Source organism: Vombatus ursinus, unplaced genomic scaffold (assembly GCF_900497805.2).
Source record: "Vombatus ursinus unplaced genomic scaffold, bare-nosed wombat genome assembly UNPS02005626.1, whole genome shotgun sequence".
In the NCBI taxonomy this organism is placed as follows: Eukaryota; Metazoa; Chordata; class Mammalia; order Diprotodontia; family Vombatidae; genus Vombatus; species Vombatus ursinus.
The window spans coordinates 4,591-21,700 of NW_020945404.1; the positions used below are offsets into that span (position 1 = coordinate 4,591).

Here is a 17,110-nt window from a genome sequence, read left to right on the forward strand (position 1 = left end):
CACCAATGGAACACTTAATTTGATATCTATAGCTTTATCCTTAGGCTCTTTTATTTATGTCAGCAATTTCTCCAAATCTTCATTTTCTTTTCTATGTCAAGTATTAAAAATTTCCACTTATTTTTTCAAATTTACTTATTCTTTAGTAGTTAATCAAATGAAATGAGAATGCTGAATATTTCCTAAACTTAAAAAAGTCCTTAATGCTTTGTTCATTCTATTTGAGGGTTTTTAGTTTTCTCATGGAGAAAAAAATTAGTTCAGCCATAATTTAACCTTATATATTGTCCATCTGCTACTTTAAAGTAGTCTTGGATAGTAAAATTTGGTGTATATTGTCTTAATTTCTGTTGCATGTGGAAGGAGAGATCATCAAGAAAATATATAACTATTAGGTGGTAAGCCTTGAAGTCAATGCTTTCCCCTCAAGGTTCAATTATTATCTTTCATCCATTCCTTAATCCATTTCATTATCTGATCTAAATTACTCTCTAGTTTTCTGGTGTACTGCTGGGCAGCCAGTGTACATTTCATGTAGGAGGCCATGGCTTCTTCATAAAGAATTTGGAAAATTTCACACTGAATATTGTCCTGTAGTTTCTTTACATTGTATCTCCTGTTTTCAAATCTTGTGTACAAAATGGAATTATCTGTCTGAAGCACAAAAACTATATGAAACCATTGTTTGGGTAAGAAGTCACAGCCATGGTAATCAGCAACAACTCCACCTTCTTTCATTTTGTTTTCTAACCCATCACGTGCTCTTTCATTCAAAATGGGACATTCATATTCTTCATCAGAGCCATCATATAACTGTCCTTGTGCTAATATACCATTATTAATGTAGGTAAGTTCTGTTCTTGATGCAGGTTCTGTACCTAGTGTGGTCTTTCCAACCCCTTATGCGTTTGTGAGCAGGGTGTTTGGCCCACCCTCATGGGCTCTCCACCATCAGCAGCAGGCTGAGGGGCAGAGCTCAGTGTAAGTGCATACTGTGTGGCAAGCACTGTGCTGAGCGCTGGAGATACGAAAAGAGCCAAAAGGTAGTCCTTGTCCTCAGGGAGCTCACTGTCAAATGGAGGAGATAACAAGCAAACAAATATTTTCAAACAAGATATATATACAATATAAATAGGAAATAATGAAAAGAGGGAAGGCACTAGAATTAAGAGGGGTTGGGAACAGCTTCCTGTAGAAGGTAGGATTGTAGTTGGGACTTTAAGGAAGCCAGGGAAGGCATTAGGCAGAGATAAGGAGGGAGAGCCATTGCAAGCATCAGGGACAGCCAAAGAAAATGCCTTGGGCCTGGAGATGGAGTGTCTTGTCTGTGGAATAGCAAACGAGGCCAATGTCACTGGATTGAAGGGGGGGCCATCTCCAGTTGTCCTGATCCATATCTTGCCACTGGACCCAGATGGCTCTGGAGGGGAAAGTGAGACTGGTGACTTTGCACAGCCCTCCCTCACTTAAATCCAGTTCACTTGCAAGTCATGGCATCACCTCATTGATGTCATGGTCCTCTTTGAGAACGAAGGACAAACAACAACTGGATTGAAGAGTATGTGGTGGGGAGTAAGGTGTAAGAAGACTGGAAAACTGGAAAGGGAGGAAAGAGGTAGGTTATGAAAGGCCTCGACTGTCAAACAGGATTTTGTATTTGATCCTGGAGATGATAGGAAGCCTTTGGAATTGATTGAGTTAGCAGGTGAAGGATGTGTGCTCTAGTGGCCGACTGGAAAGTAGATTGAAGTGGGAAGAGATTTGAGGCAGGCAGACCCACCAGCAGGCCGCTGAAACAGTCCAGGCGTGAGGGTCTGCACCAGGCCTCTGGCGGTGTCAGAGGAGAGACGAGTATTGGTGAGATGGTGCAGAGGTGAAATTGCCAGGTCTTTGCAACAGATTGGATATGGGTAGTGGGTGTGAGTGAGAGATAGTAAGGAGGTGAAGATGATACCTAGGTTGTGAGTCCAGAAGATCTTCACAGTAGTAGAGAGGTTTGCAGGTTAGGGAAAGATTTAGGGGGAAAGATAATGAGTTTTGTTTTAGACCAGGGGTGGGGAACCTGTGGCCCTCTAAGTCCTCAAGTGGGGTCTTTGACTGAATCCATACTTCACAGAACAAATCCCATTAATAAAAGGATTTGTTCTGTAAAATTTGGACTCAGTCAAAAGGCCACAAGTTCCCCACTCCTGTTTTAGACATACTGAATTTAAGATGTCTTCTAAACTTGCAGTTTGAGATGTCTGAAGGCGTTTGGAGATGTGGGATTGGAGGTCAGCAGAGGGGTTGGGCCTGGATGGGTAGATTTGAGAAATCATCAGCATAGAGATGGTAATTAAATCCATGGCAATTGATAAGATCACCAAGTAAAGTAGTATCAAGGGAGATAAGAAGAGGGCCTAGGACCAAGCTCCTCAAAGGATTGGTAGATAGATTTCAGAGGGTCCATGAACTTGGATGGAAAACAAATCACATCTTTATTTTTCTGCTAACTTGTGGTTTTCTTTGTAATTCCATGTATTTTATGCATTTAAAAATATTAAGGGATTCATAGGTTTCACAAGACTGCCAAAAGGGACTGTGAGACACAAATATTAAGAGCTCCTGGACCAGAGATCTCTTAATGGCCTTTCCAGCTCTTACATCCTATATTATTGTAGCACAGTTTAGCCCTTCTCTGAAACTTCCTTGTGGGATGGAGGTAACTTCTGGCTCATTGAGTACTGTGCCAGTGAATAGGCTGTGACAGATCTTGCCCAGCTTAGAAAGTTTTAAGTATTGGTCTGTTAGTGTGCTTTGTGTCAAATATCTGAGGTCCAACCCAACTGTGGAGAGGCTAATTGCCGGTAGGTTGGCTACTGGGATGGATTTTTCTGGCTACTAAGGTGTGAAGGGGCCTTTGATGTATCTGAGGAAATATGACTCATTCTGATATTGTAGATGCTTAAAGTATTTTTAGTTGACAGAGCATTTCACAAGGGATACACATTTGCTTCCAGTTGTCTTTTTGCAGATATGACTTTCTGTTGTGGTGGAGGTGGGGGGTGTTTGTTGGAAATGTGCAGGTAGTAGAGATTTTGCTGTTTGGAGTTATTTGAAAAATAGGTAGTTTAGGAAAAACCATTCTTGAAGGACTAATTTTGCATTTCCTGTCAAGAAAAGTTTTTGAATGGAATTTGGATGACTTGTAAATGTAGATGGAATTACCATTTTGGACTGAGGTTGAACTAGATGACCTCAGAGGTCCTTATTACTCAGAGATTCCATTACTTCAGAGAATTGTCAGGCCCTTGGACTCTAGGCTTAGTTTCATTGCTAATTCCCTATGTTTTTGAGAAGTTACTTTATTTTTCTGAGCCTAAGTTTCCTCCTGTCGGTTATAAGTTCTGGACTGCAGAACCTAAGTTGAAGGTAACCTAATTGATCATCTTGTCTAAACTACACTTGATCAAGAAGCTCCTCTCCACCTTCCTATGATGGGTCATGTGACCTCTGAGAGGAGCCTTCTGGTGTGGAGGAACCTATGTCACCTCCATAAACAGCTCATTTCACTTTTGAGCAACTAATTGTTAGAAAATTTTTCCTTATATTAAGATGAAATCTGCCTCTAATTTCTACCCATTGCTTGTGACTCTCCCTTCTGGGAATGAGCAGAACAAGTATAATTCCTCTTTCAAGTGATTTCAAATACTTGAGGTTAGTTATCATTTGTGTCTTAGGCTTTTTCTTCTCCTGGCTTAACATCTGTTCCTTCAATCAGTCTGGGCTCTAGTGTCCTCCCTAAAATATGATGGCAACTAAATGGAGTACTCTAAGCAGGAGTACTAACTAAAGTAGCTAGGTGGTACCATAGTGCATAGAGTACTGGGCCTGGAGTCAGGGAGACCTGAGTTCAAATCTAGCCTCAGACAGTTACTAGCTGTGTGACCCTGGGCAAATTACTTCACCTCTGTCTGCCTTTGTTTCCTCATCTATAAAATGGGGATAATAATATCACCTATGTTCCAGGGTTATTATGAAGGTAAAATGAGATATTTGTCAGGTGCTTTGCAGATCTCAAAGTGCTATGTAAATGCTGACTTCTTCTTCTTCTTCTTCTTCTTCTTCTTCTTCCTTCTCCTCCTCCTCCTATTAACATATGGACGCAATGCCTCTGAACTCAAAGTAAAATCACAGCTTTTTTGACTGCCAAGTCAAACTTGATGCATAGTTAGCTTGTAGTCCATTAAAACTCCCATATCTTTTTCACATGAACCTTTGTTTAACTATCTCCTCCCTCTAACCCCTTCACTTGCAGAGTTGAATTTTTAGTAAAGGACTTTACATATATTTATTAAATTTAATTGTCTTACATTCATCTAATCTTTTTAGGTTATTGATATCTTTTTGGACCCTGACTCTTCTTACTATGAGTTAGCTATCTCTTTCATTTGCACATTTGATAAACATGCCTATATATCTCCCTCCAACTTTTACCTATGAACTATACAAGTATAAATACAAACCCCTAGGGCCCTCCACTGGAGACCCTCCTAAAAGTCAACCTTAATGACTCTGTCTTGGTCTTGTATTTCAACTGGTTCTTAATTCACCTAACTGTATTTTTGTCTAGCTCATATTTTTCCATCTTGACCCCAAGGAGAGCATGATAGACTTTGTTAGATGCTTTGCTGGAATCCACATATTCTATGTCTGTGGCCTTCCTCTGATCTATTTTACTAATTTGGTAACTTTCTCAGAGAAGATATAAGGTATCCTAAATGATCTCTAAGGTCTCTTCCCTCTAATGTTCTAAGTGCCGTTAGTTATTTGACTTTGTCTCCCACGCTGATCTAGCACTTCATTCTCATCCTGCTGTTCATCCCAATGCTGCATTTTTCAGCCATTTACTGTTATTGAACATAATGACATTTTTAGTATTTAAGCAGACCAACTGGAGAAGTATAATTGCTGAAAGGAATCCATATAGTGTAATATAGGGGTTATATATTTCAAAACAGACTTTAGCAATTAAAATACTTAGCAAGTGACTACTACGTGTAAGACATTTTGCTAACTTTGAGGGACTTAAAGACAAAAACATGCTGCTTTCAAACAGCTTCTGTTTTACTGGAGAGAGAGAGACAAAATGAAAAGGGGTGAGGATGTATAAGGTGGATCACGGAAGGAGAGAGCAGTGATGGGGTGGGGGCAATCAGGAGGGATCTCATATAGGAGATGGCACCTGAGCTGAGCCTTGAAAGATTCTCAGAATCAAGCTTAGGACTGACTACATTCCAGTCTGGGAGAAGGCACACAGATGGGATATAGACTGTAAAGTTTGGGGAACACATTGGCTGGAACCTAGAGTTCATGAAGGGAAGTAATATCAGATAAGTCTGAGAAAGGAGTTAGACTTAGACTGTGGAGGTTTGCAACGCCAGGTTAGAGTTTGCAATTTATCCTAGAAGCATTAGGGAGCCACTGAAGATTGTTGATGAGGAAAGTGACGTGATCACATCTGTCCTTTAAGATTATTTTGGAAAAAGGAATACCAGAGAGGGGTGAGGTCATAACCTAGCTCTCAGACTGAATTCTATTGGTGGCTTTGAGAGTAGAGAAATGGGGGTAGAATCAGCAAGTCTTGGATGAGGGATGAAGGAGAGAGAATACTCAGGAATGACTGAGGTTGCTAACCTGAGTGACCCACAGGAGTGCTCCCAACAGAATGAGGGAAGTCTGGAGGAGGGGCACGTGGGGAGTGGTTGGCAGAGCTCCAGTTTCATTTTGGAACTGAGGGACACTCAGTTAAAGATGCAGGCGCTTGATGATGCAGGACAGGGCATTTAGGGGGGAGATTGAGACTGGATATATATATTCAGGAGTCATCTGTACAGAGATGATACTGGAAACCATGGGACCTGATGAGCCTCCCGAAATAAAGAGTAGAGAGAGACAAGGGGTCCCCAGACACTGAGAGATGTGAGAGACTCACACTTGGTCTGATGTTGCACAAAGAGACCAAGAAAGCATGACCAGTTAGGTAAGAGAACCAGGCTGCAGTGACAGCCCTCCTTGTCACAGAAGCCAAGGGAGAAGAGACCAATATGGTCAGCAGGGCCACAGGCTGAAGGTGGCTCAAACAGGTTGAGAATTAAGACCGTTGGGCTTAGCAGTTAAGGTGAGTGATAACCTTGGAGAGAGTAGTTTTAGTAGAATGGAGTTGGAAACAGGAGGGAGGGCAGGAAGTAGAAGCGGTGAACAGAAGAATTTTTGTAGGAATTTGACTGTGAATGATGTCTTGGCCTCACCATTGTGGTGGAGTGTAAAGAGCAGTGATTCTAGTATAAGGAAACTTACCTTCTGTGACCGTAGGCTAGTCATGTTACCTCTTTGAGCTTCAGTTTTCTCAGCTGTAAAATGGGGATAATAGTACTTTCTGTCTTTGGGCTGTTGGGAGGAAAAGTTATAAGGTTCCAGAGAAGAGTACTCTTAATATTGTTGTAGTCAGACTCTTTTCTTCTCTATACTTTCTGGGGCCAAGCAGAACAAATTGCATCCCTCTTGTAAATGACAATTCTTTTAAATACTTGAAAACAGTTCCATCTTTACTTCTCTAGGCTAAAAGATCTGGTTCAGAAACTTTATAAATTAATTTGGCTTCTGACTCCAAATTAGCATCTGTTCAAAGCATTGTTTCCCAAACTCATTGGTCACATAACACTTTGGGGCATGAAATATATTGATAGATTCCATAAAGGCAGGTATGGAATTACCCTGCTGGATGAGGAATGGCCAGGAATGTTTTGCAACAAAATGGAGGAAATTACATCTCTTTTCATACTGAAAAAGTGCTGCATGTAATCAATATATTTTTATCACATACAATTTCATATTTGATTTTCAAGAGGGAATGTCACTAGCGTAGGCATATTTCTCGTGTAGAACATCACTGATTACAATTTGGAAATACTGGACTATAGAAAACAAGATGGTGTCTTTGAAAGGTGACCCCTAAAGAAAGAGTTCTTGAATTTTGATTGGGAATATAGAAATCAGTGCACTCAGCTTTAGAAAAGGTTGAAATGCTTATTGAAGTACTTATATGGAGTCAATTTACTGGCTATATGGCCCTGGACAAGTTTTCTAACTTCTGTCAGCCTTAATTTCCTTTCTCTATAAAGTGGGGATAATAAAAGTACCTACTTTATAATGCAGTTATGAGTGTCAGAGGAGATAATACATGTTAAGGTGCTTTTTAAACCTTAAAAATTCTATGTAAATGTTAGCTGTTATTACCCATTTTATTAGTACGTACCAAGAGAGAGGGAGGTGACTCAGTAGATTGATTTCAGGGCCTGTAGTTAAGAAGACCAGAGTTCAAAGCCAGCCTTTGATACATACTAGCTATATGACCCTGGGCAAGCCACTTAACCTCTGTTTGTGCCTTAATCCACTGGAGGAGGAAATGACAAATTACTCCAGTATCTTCTTTGCCAAGAAAACCCTATGGACACTATGGGTCCATGAGGTCAGGAAGTGTTAGACACGATTGAACAACACCAACAAGGTTACTTTAAAATTTTTTCAAAGGCAGTAATCTCAATAAGTGAAGAAACTCCATGGGAGTAAGAAAAAAAATAAAGAGGAGAAAAGTAGCATAAATATTTTGCAAAAGACTATGTATATATAATGGTGACCTGGTATTATTTATCTGACGTCGGCCAGCTGCGTTATGTACAATCAGAAATCATTGTATTATCCCTCAGTTCTCTATCACTTTATAATTTATAAAACTTTCCCTATAAGCATATTATGTTTGCTTGTACCTACTTCATATTCTAGACAAACTGGCCTGCTAGCTGTTCCTCATTCCTGAAAAGCCCTCCACACAAACTCCTGTCTGAGAAGGCTTTTCATGGCACAGCTCAGCTGCCATTTCCTTCATGAATCCTTTCTTGGTGCTCCTAGTTGCTAGGTTCTCTCCCTCTTCAGATTACTTTGTTTTATATAGATTTGGCACATGTTGTATCCTTCTGGTGAAATTGTAAACTCCTTGAAGGCAGAGAACTTTCATTTTTCCATTTGTATCCCAGCATCTAGCAGATAAGGAAAACTGATCTAACAGAATTATCCAAAAATAGAATGGTCTGCCCCAGGAGGTCCTGGCTTTGCCTTCATTGAAAGGCTTTCCATCTGACTCTGGATCATCAGTTATTAGGCATATTTATAGCTGGGATCCTACTTGTGAGGTAGAATGTGGGTGATGGGAGCATGGCTAATGTGGGAATTTTAACTATATATATATATTTGTAATGACCCTTGTTTTTCTTGCTTTCCCAATGTTTGAATCTCTTCAGATATTGAGATTCTGTGATTCATTTCTAGCTCTCACATAGGATGTACTCTTGTCTCTGAACCTCAATTTCTTCTTCTGTAAGATAAAGATAATAAACTTTGCATTCTGCCTCCTGGAAATGTTAGGAAAATTCTTTGGTAACCTTAAGCTTAATTAAAATGTGAGGAATTGTTATTTGAAATACTCTTTTGTCTAAGTACTTAGATAAAAGTACCTTTTTATCTAAGCTTCAAATAATCAAGAAGCTAAATACTATACATTCCTTTCTCCTTCTTCCACTCCAGGTACCACCCCCCAAGCCAAACAACACATTCCAAAACTCACCTAATTTTGTATTAACTGCTCGTTTTGTTTTTCTGTGCCATGATGCCCTTCATTATTTACCTAACATTTAGTGTTTTTTTTGATAAAAATGGTTAAGACACTGGCACAAATAATTGAAGTACAGATAGCATGTAAGTATAGAAGAATGTAAGGGAAAAAATGTTGTAGGTGTATAAAATGTTATAATTGGAAGGGACCTTAGGCATCATCTTGTTGGATTTCCTTATTTTATAAATAAAGAATCTCAGATCCCAGAGAAGGGAAATGACCTGTCCAGAGGCACATTGCTAATAAAAGGCAGAACCAGGATGTGAACCCAGCTCTTTCTTCTGTGAATTCATATGAAGCAGTGATGCTTCTGGTTAGGGAGGATTCCTGCATGAAACAGGTGGTATGGGAGATAAACTGTCAGTGAGTAGAGGTGAGGATGAGGGATGGATTTATAAAGGCACAAAGCATGGTGTATGTTCAGGTAATGATTAATATCCTGGTTTGGTGGGATTGTTACTCAAGAATGGCTTCTTGTGCTCCAAAAGACAGCAAACAAAGTGATCCATTTAAAACTGACCCACAACCCCCATCTACCAATATGTTTAGCAGCTCTTTTTGTGGTGGCAGAGAACTGGAAACTGGAGGGAGAGGAAGTACCCATTAACTGGACACTGACTGAACAAGTCATATATGTGAATGAGAGTGACTGCTATAAGAAATGATGAAGGGAATAGCTTCAGAAAAAACTGGGAAGATTTGTATGAACTAACATAGAGTGAAGGGAGCAGTTAACAGGAGAATTATTTATAAAATAACAATTTTGTGAAGACAAACAACTTTGAAAAACTTAGGAACTCTGATTAACACAATGACCAACTATAATTCCAGAAGACTCATGATAAAATATGCTATCCACCTCCTTATTGAGAGCTGATGGACTTAAAATGCAGACTGAGGCAGGGGTGGGGGGGGGAGGGGTGGAATACACTGCTAATGTGGGGATTTGTTTTGCCTAATTGTACAACTATATGTATTTGTAATGGGTTTTGTTTTTTGCTTTCTCAGTGGGAGGGAGAGAATTCTCAACTGAAAATAAAATAATATTGAACTTTTAAAAATAAAATAAAATTGGTCCATGTTGTATCACACTATGGTGTTTGTGTGTTGCAGGAAATAGCAAGTAAGCCTTGGAGAGCATTCAAAGTCTTTATTCCCTCTACCAGAAGGAAGAGGAGATAGTGGCTTTTCTGTTGGAAAATTTTCTATTTTTCTACTTCATTTTTAACTGCTGTATTCCCTAGAACTTCAGACAGCATCAGGAGGCAAAGAGTAAACAAACATTATGTATATTTGTGGGTTTTCTAAATTGGGCCTCATAGCATTTGGAGATATATTTTAATTTCAGTTGGATACCAAATCCTTTGATGTGAAACTTTTCAATTTGTTACAGTGGAAGATTGATGATAAACCTGTAAAAATTGACAAGTGGGATGGATCTGCGGTGAAAAATTCTTTGGATGATTCTGCCAAAAAGGTACTTGCTTCTTTGTAACATCATTATAGCTTCCCTTTTAAAATTAGCCTTCAAAATACCTGCCTGCACACAACTAGTAATCCATCTTCAGTGGGTCTTGTGTGTGTGTCTGTGTGTGTGTGTGGACTCAGGTGACCAGTGTTCTTGAAAGGTTGAAACTGGGCTAGAAAGGATCTTGGTGATTTGTCTTCACATAGTGGAGCTGCCAAATTGGTCAAAAAATGTTCCATTCCCATGGTTGCCGTTCTAGTTCAGGCCTTTATAACTTCACCTGTACTGTTGAAATAATGCAACTGGTATATCTACCTCCAGCTTTTCCCCCTCTTCAATACATCCTTGACATAGAGATGCCAAGATTACAAATAAGCCTTTTTAGATTGGTATTTTGTTTCTCTCTGGTTATAATCTCTCTTTCCAACATTATTTCACACTATTCCCTTTTCATACTTATTACATTCCAGCCAGGAATAAGTAACTTGTTCCTAGTTTTTATTTTGCTTCCTTCTTTCTCTGCATTCATGCAAGCTGCCCCCTATGGCTAAGAAGTACTCCTTTGCACCTATTAAAATTCTTTTCTTTCAAGGTCCCAGTTCAGATGTTGTCATTTTCCCTGGTTAATCCCCAACTAAAAATAATCTTTTCCCCAAATTTTCCTAGAGCACTTTGTTCCCATTCTACCTTGTATCATACACATTTGTGTACATGTCCCATACTTCTATTAGATTGTAATCTCTCTAGGGCAAGGATTGTATTATTTTTCATGTTTCCAGTCCCATCATCAAGGCATGTAGAATTGAATCAAATTGCTTTGGGTTAGTAGCAGAATGTGTGGACTTTCTCTGAAGTTCTTAAGTAATAAATTAAACACTCAAGTTGCCATAGGTGGTTTAGAGAAGAGGTTGACAAACTATGTCCTAATCTGCTTTTGTAAGCCCCTTGAGCTAAGAATGGTTCTTACATTTTAAAATATGATAAAACTTTATTTTAAGATGTAAAAACTGTTCTTAGCTCTTGGGCTTTACAGAAGCAGGAAGCAGGTGTATTTGGCCCCATGGCCTGTAGTTTGCCAGCCTTTGGTGTAGAGTTTAATAATACTGAAACAACTTGAATTAGGTGACTTTGGAGAGTCCTTGTATTTACGATTTGATGATTCTGATTACTTCAAAAGATCTGTTATTTCAACATTGTACATCCTATTCCCCAACGTGATGCTGATTATGTAATGAAAAAGCATTTTTACACACACACACATACACAGAAACAAAATGAAGAGAAGAAATATCCTTGTTAACTGGATTCCTCAATTTATTTTTATGTTTGTTTTCTCATCAGGTGCTTCTAGAAAAGTACAAGTATGTGGAGAATTTTGGTTTGATTGATGGCCGCCTCATCATCTGTACAATCTCCTGTTTCTTTGCCATTGTGGCTTTGGTCTGGGACTACTTGCACCCCTTTCCAGCATCCAAGCCAGTCCTTGCCTTATGTGTCATATCATATCCTTGTAATCACTGCCCTTTTTTCCCTTCCAAAACATGTTGATTGGTCCACTTACCTGGGAGGAGGGGTCTGAATAACAGTTAAATTGGAGAGAAGGGACAGGAAAGAGAGCTAAAGGAAATCAGACTGAGTAAGAGGCAGCTTACTTTTGGACTGATGAGATCTGGCTTCCAGTCCTGATTCTGTCACTAAGCAGTGAGATTTTGGACAAATCACTTTCCCTCTTATTGGCTCGTCTATAAAATAGGGGTAATAATTCTGACACTATTTACTTCATGGGGTGGTTGTGAGGAACATCTTTAAGATTTACAAAGTGCTTAGAAATTTGCATTTTGACTCTAGAAATCAGGTTTCATGTCTGACTAATGTGGGTAATCTTAGGAAGGAGCCATAAGTGCTCCTTTGACAGATCAGTGTCTTAGGATCAGAGATTCCAAGGTGGAAGGGACTTTGGAGATCCTTGAGTCCAACCCCTTCCATTTTGCTGAAAGGGATGTGGCTTCCCAAGGTCACCTAACTAGTAACTGGAAGTGCCAAAATGCAGGCCCATGTCCTTTGGCTCCAAATCCAGGGCTCTTTCTCCCATACAGGTCCTTAGCCAATCCCTCTAGTCCCTTACAATCTTGGTCTCTCTCTTGCAGATACCTGCCACTTCACTGTGTCCCTCTACGTGCTATCCCTTTTTGTAACGTAAGAAGCCAGTGAAATAAGTTCAGAGCAAGGAGACATGAACTGTTAGAGCACTACTGTAGAATGGTAGAAAGATGTTAGAGACTATTGAGTCCAACCTTAGCTGACAGATTTGGAAGTGGACCTAGAGAGATTGGTTGACATGTTTGCAGTAATACAGCCATCTCTGAAGACAGAAAGTTTCAGGGGCCTCTTTAATTTCCATATCTTTGTTTTGCCTTGTCTTAGCTTTCTGTTTCCTTAACGTACCCTGAACCTATTTCATCATGATGGGGATCCTGACCATCTATACTTCATATAAGGAGAAAAGCATTTTTCTTGTAGCGCATAAAAAAGATCCATCAGGAATGGATCCTGATGATATTTGGCAGCTCTCTTCCAGTCTTAAACGGTATGCTCACTGTATGATTCTTTATATGATAAAGAAATGGGTTTTTCTTCAAGAATATTTACTGCCAGCCATTCTCATTCTCTCTCTCCCCCCCCTTCTTCTTCTTCTCCTTCTCCTTCTCCTTTTCCTTTTCCTCCTCCTTCTTCTTCTCCTCTCTCTCTCTCACACACACACATACACTCCCTCTCTCTCTGTCTCTTTCTCTCTCCCTCCCCTTCTCTTTTCTCTGTTTCTATCCATCCCCTTCCTCTCTCCCCTTCTTCCTCTTCTCCCTCCCTCCCTCTCATTCTTTTCTTTCAAACTCACATTTATGTAGCCTTTTAAAGTTTTCAAAAAAAAGAAAAAATTTCCTTACAAGAACCCTGTGAATTCAGTAGTACAAATTTTATTATCCCCATTTTATGAAAAATTTGTCAAAAACTGAGATTCAGAGTCTTTCCACTCGTAGCAAGGTGGTGCAGTGATAGAGTGTGGGGCCTGGAGTTAGGAAGACCTGAGTTCAAATGCAACCTCAGATATTTAACTAGCTATGTGATCCTGGGCAAGTCACTTAACCTTTGTTTGCCCATTTCCTGTAATAGCACCAACCTTCCAAGGTTGTTTTAAATATCAAATGAGGAATATTTGTAAGTGGTTAGCATAGTGCCAGGCACATAATAGTCACTTAATAAATGCTTGTTTCCTTCCTCCTTTCTGAGAGATTAAGTTTCACATAGTAAGCATCTGAAGAGAGATTTGAACCCTACTGAGTAGCACCTATCCCACTGCATCACATCTTTCTAGTGCTTTGCTGCTACAAAGAGTGCTGCTTTGAATGTGTGAGTACATTCTGGGATTTCACACTTTAACTTTCTTGGAATTAATACTCATGACAGGCAGGCATTGCCAGGTCAAAGAGCAGCAGACATTTTAGTCACTTTTCTTAGAGAATTCCAAATTGCTTTCCAGAATGGTTGAGTACTTCCATGGTTTTATTGACAGGAGAAAAACATGTATCTCTTCCCACAGTTCCTCTTATATTGACATTTCTCACTTTTTTTGGTCATCGTGCTAATTTGAATAAGAGGTGAAACTTCAGAATTGTTTTAATTCGCATTTCTTTTGGTATTAGTGGTTTAGAGCATATGTTATTTCCTGTAGTAGTTATAGTATTATAATACCATTACTATACAAGACAGAGAAAGAGAGAGAATATAGAGAGTATTATAGTGCTATTACTATACGAGAGAGAAAGAGAGAATATAGAGTATTATGATTTCTATACTATATATAGAATGTGTAGATATTTTAATAGAGTATATTGTAGTATAGTAATATAGCAACTATAGTACATAATTTCTCTTTTGAAAAGTGTTCATGTTTTTTGACTTCCATGATATTCTTAGGTGTAACTTTCATTATATACTGTGTTTTCCTCTCCTACTTCATCCCTTACTAGTAGACTATAAATTCTTTGAGAGAAAAGTCTCCCTCGCCATTTTTAATCCTTAGTGCGTAGCATAGAATTCTTTGCATAACTCAATGTTTGAATCAATACCAGCAGCAGACATTCATTGAACGTCTTCTACAGGTAGGGCTCTGTTCCAAGTACTGGGGACGTAGAAGTATAAAATACAATCTGGGTGTTGATAAACCAGTTTGGGAACCAAGACATATCAGCAGAAGGATAGCTTATAATACATGGTGGCTTTCCCAAGTGCCAGATGAATGATGAGTCTGACATAGGTAGATTATAGGATCAAGAACTAGAAAGGATTTTAGAAATCATATTGTCATTGAGGCCTAGAGAAAGAAATAGGATGAATGAATGAATGAGAAAGCATTTATTAAAGACAGTGTGCCAGGCATTATACTAAGTACTGGGAATAAAAATACTGAAGAGACATAGTTGCTTCCCTTAAGAATCATACACATAGAGGAGTTTTGGCCAGGGAAGTTTTTTGGTTTGGGAACATACCAGAATAGTGAGTGAGACCATATGGCAGTCCATCAAAAATGCCTTTTTTAGAAGCATTAGTGATAATGATGATGGTGATAGCCAGCTAGTTATTTATATGGTGCCTGCTACTTATCAGGCACTGTGCTAAGTCTTTACAAATATTATCCCATTTGATTTTCACAGCAATCCTGGGAGCTAGGTGTTATTATTATCATCATTTTACAGTTCAGGAAACTGAGGCAAACAGGTTAAGTGGCTTCCTCAGGGTCACATAGCTAGTAAGTGTCTGAAACCCAATTTAAATTCTAGTCTTCCTGACTCCAGGCTTAGCACTCTATCCATTGTGTGCTGCCCAGTGACCAACTCTATTGATTTAATTGTAATTTTCATTGTTGGTAACGTGTGAGAAAGATGAATGAGGAAATGTTGTTTGTCCTTTGAAGAGGACCAGTGACATCACAGACAATGTTTTGACTCCAGTGCAAATTGGATTGAAGAGAGGCAGAGTTGGACAAAGTTGTCAGTCTCACTCTCTCTTCCTGAGTCATTGAAGTCCAGTGGTAGAACAAAAGTCAAGACGACTGGTGATGGCCTGCGATGCAGTGCGTGACCTTGGCATGACCATGACATCTTCTGTGTCTGACCAAGCTCTAAGTGCTCCACAGTACCTGCTTCAGCTGCCTTCATCGTCATTGGAACAAATTGTTCTCATCCACCCATCCCACCAGGGAAAGTCTTCACATGCTTAGAGTAGACATCCCCTTAACTCACTGATGGGTCTGAGGCCAGTCGGTTACTCTTAGCCTTTTTAGCCCATCTGCTGAGACTTTTTGCTGGGGTGTGGCTGCTGTGCATGCTGCAGCTCCTTGGAGCCACAGGTAAGAAGAGTTGGGTGACAAGTAGACACCAACTTTGGATGAGCAGTCCCAAAAAGGGCTCAGGAAGTCCTCACACCAGAGGTGCTAGTCCTCCCTGAACACCCCATACATGGAATGAGGAATGTAGTAACATGCTCATGGTAACATAAGGCATTAGATAGAAAAGCTGGGATTTGAACCCAGGTCTCAGCCCTAAGTCTAGTGTTCTTCCAGTGACATCACACTGCCTGTTTTATTCTGTATAGAAGGTTGATGATATAAGGGACCTTCCAAGGTTATTGTGAAGATCAAATGAGGTTAGTGGTGGGAGCCCCTACACTGGTGAAATTCCAGATCTTTAAGGATTGTTGTGTCCATCTAACTACTGTCAAGTCCTTGATGACAGACTCTGCAGTAAAAATAAACAGAACGTGAAGAGAAGGGAAGGCTTCTTCTGCTTTAGATGGCTCAGGGGAGACAGTTGATGAATAATGCTAAATAAAGAAAGAAAAGAAAAAAGGAGAATCAATGAAACATTTAAAAATATATGCCAGACTATAAAGGGAAGTTCAGAAAGGCCCACAGACAACCAGAGCAATTTAGTTATTTTCATGTTAATTTAATATATACTCTTTAAAAAAACTTTTTAACTGAAGTTCATAGTCATATACAATCCCCTTTTCTGTTTTTTGCTTATTGAAATGTCCGTGTTTGTTGATGTTTAAGTTGATTTTAAAAAAATGAAAAGAAAAATCACCTGAGAGGGCAGTCCTGACTTTAGTTTACTAACCTTGTGACTATAGGAAGTCACTTAATTGTACTGCTCCTTCATTAAATTCAGTAATTCAATAAATGTTCCTCATGTGGTGTGGCTGCTCCACAGCACCTGCCTGTTGATAAAGAAGTGCTTTGTAAACTGTAAAAGTCTATATAGATGTTAGTTATGGTTCATTTTGAGGTTCAGGACCCAAGGTGTCGTCTGTTAGTAGATGCCACTTACTGTTGATGAATGCTTACCAAACCTGAATTCTGTATGTTGTGTCCTGGTACCCAGATTTGATGACAAGTACACCTTGAAGCTGACCTTCATTAGTGGGAAAACCAAGCAGCAGAGAGAAGCAGAGTTCACTAAATCCATTGCTAAGTTTTTCGACAACAGTGGGATGCTGGTCATGGAGGCCTACGAGCCTGAGATCTCCAAGCTCCACGACAGTCTCGCCACAGAGAGGAAAACGAAATAACCCTTCCAGGAGCAGCCTTTTTTCTGCTGGGATCATGCTGACCACACATACACACACACACACACACACACACACACACACACCAAACAACAAAAACAAAACAGAAACAAATACCCCACAAGCCAGAAACTAAAGCAGATAGAGTAAAATAAAAAATGTTTAAAATGTCTCATGTTTTGTCATGAAATCCTAGTTCCTTCTGGATCAATAGGATTTTCTAAAGTGGAATCAGGAGCTGGGAGCTAGTGTAGAGCAAGCAAGGTCATGGTCAGACCCGGTCCATATGGCTGCCTTGCTCTAACCTGTCA

The 17,110-nt window shown here is 39.5% G+C and overlaps 1 protein-coding gene and 1 pseudogene across 1 annotated transcript; one reads left to right on the forward strand and one right to left on the reverse strand.

The window, feature by feature from the left end:
* Positions 1-432: 432 nt before the first annotated feature.
* LOC114032645 lies at positions 433-6,363 on the reverse strand (annotated as a pseudogene).
* A 2,756-nt stretch (positions 6,364-9,119) lies between these two features.
* Positions 9,120-16,892, forward strand: LOC114032643 (signal peptidase complex subunit 2). The gene is made up of 5 exons (XM_027848004.1): positions 9,120-9,134; positions 10,104-10,187; positions 11,520-11,680; positions 12,631-12,765; positions 16,616-16,892. Exons 1-5 carry the CDS (start codon positions 9,120-9,122, stop codon positions 16,800-16,802), a joined length of 582 nt encoding a protein of 193 aa, XP_027703805.1. The 3' UTR covers positions 16,803-16,892.
* The last annotated feature ends 218 nt before the right edge of the window (positions 16,893-17,110 follow it).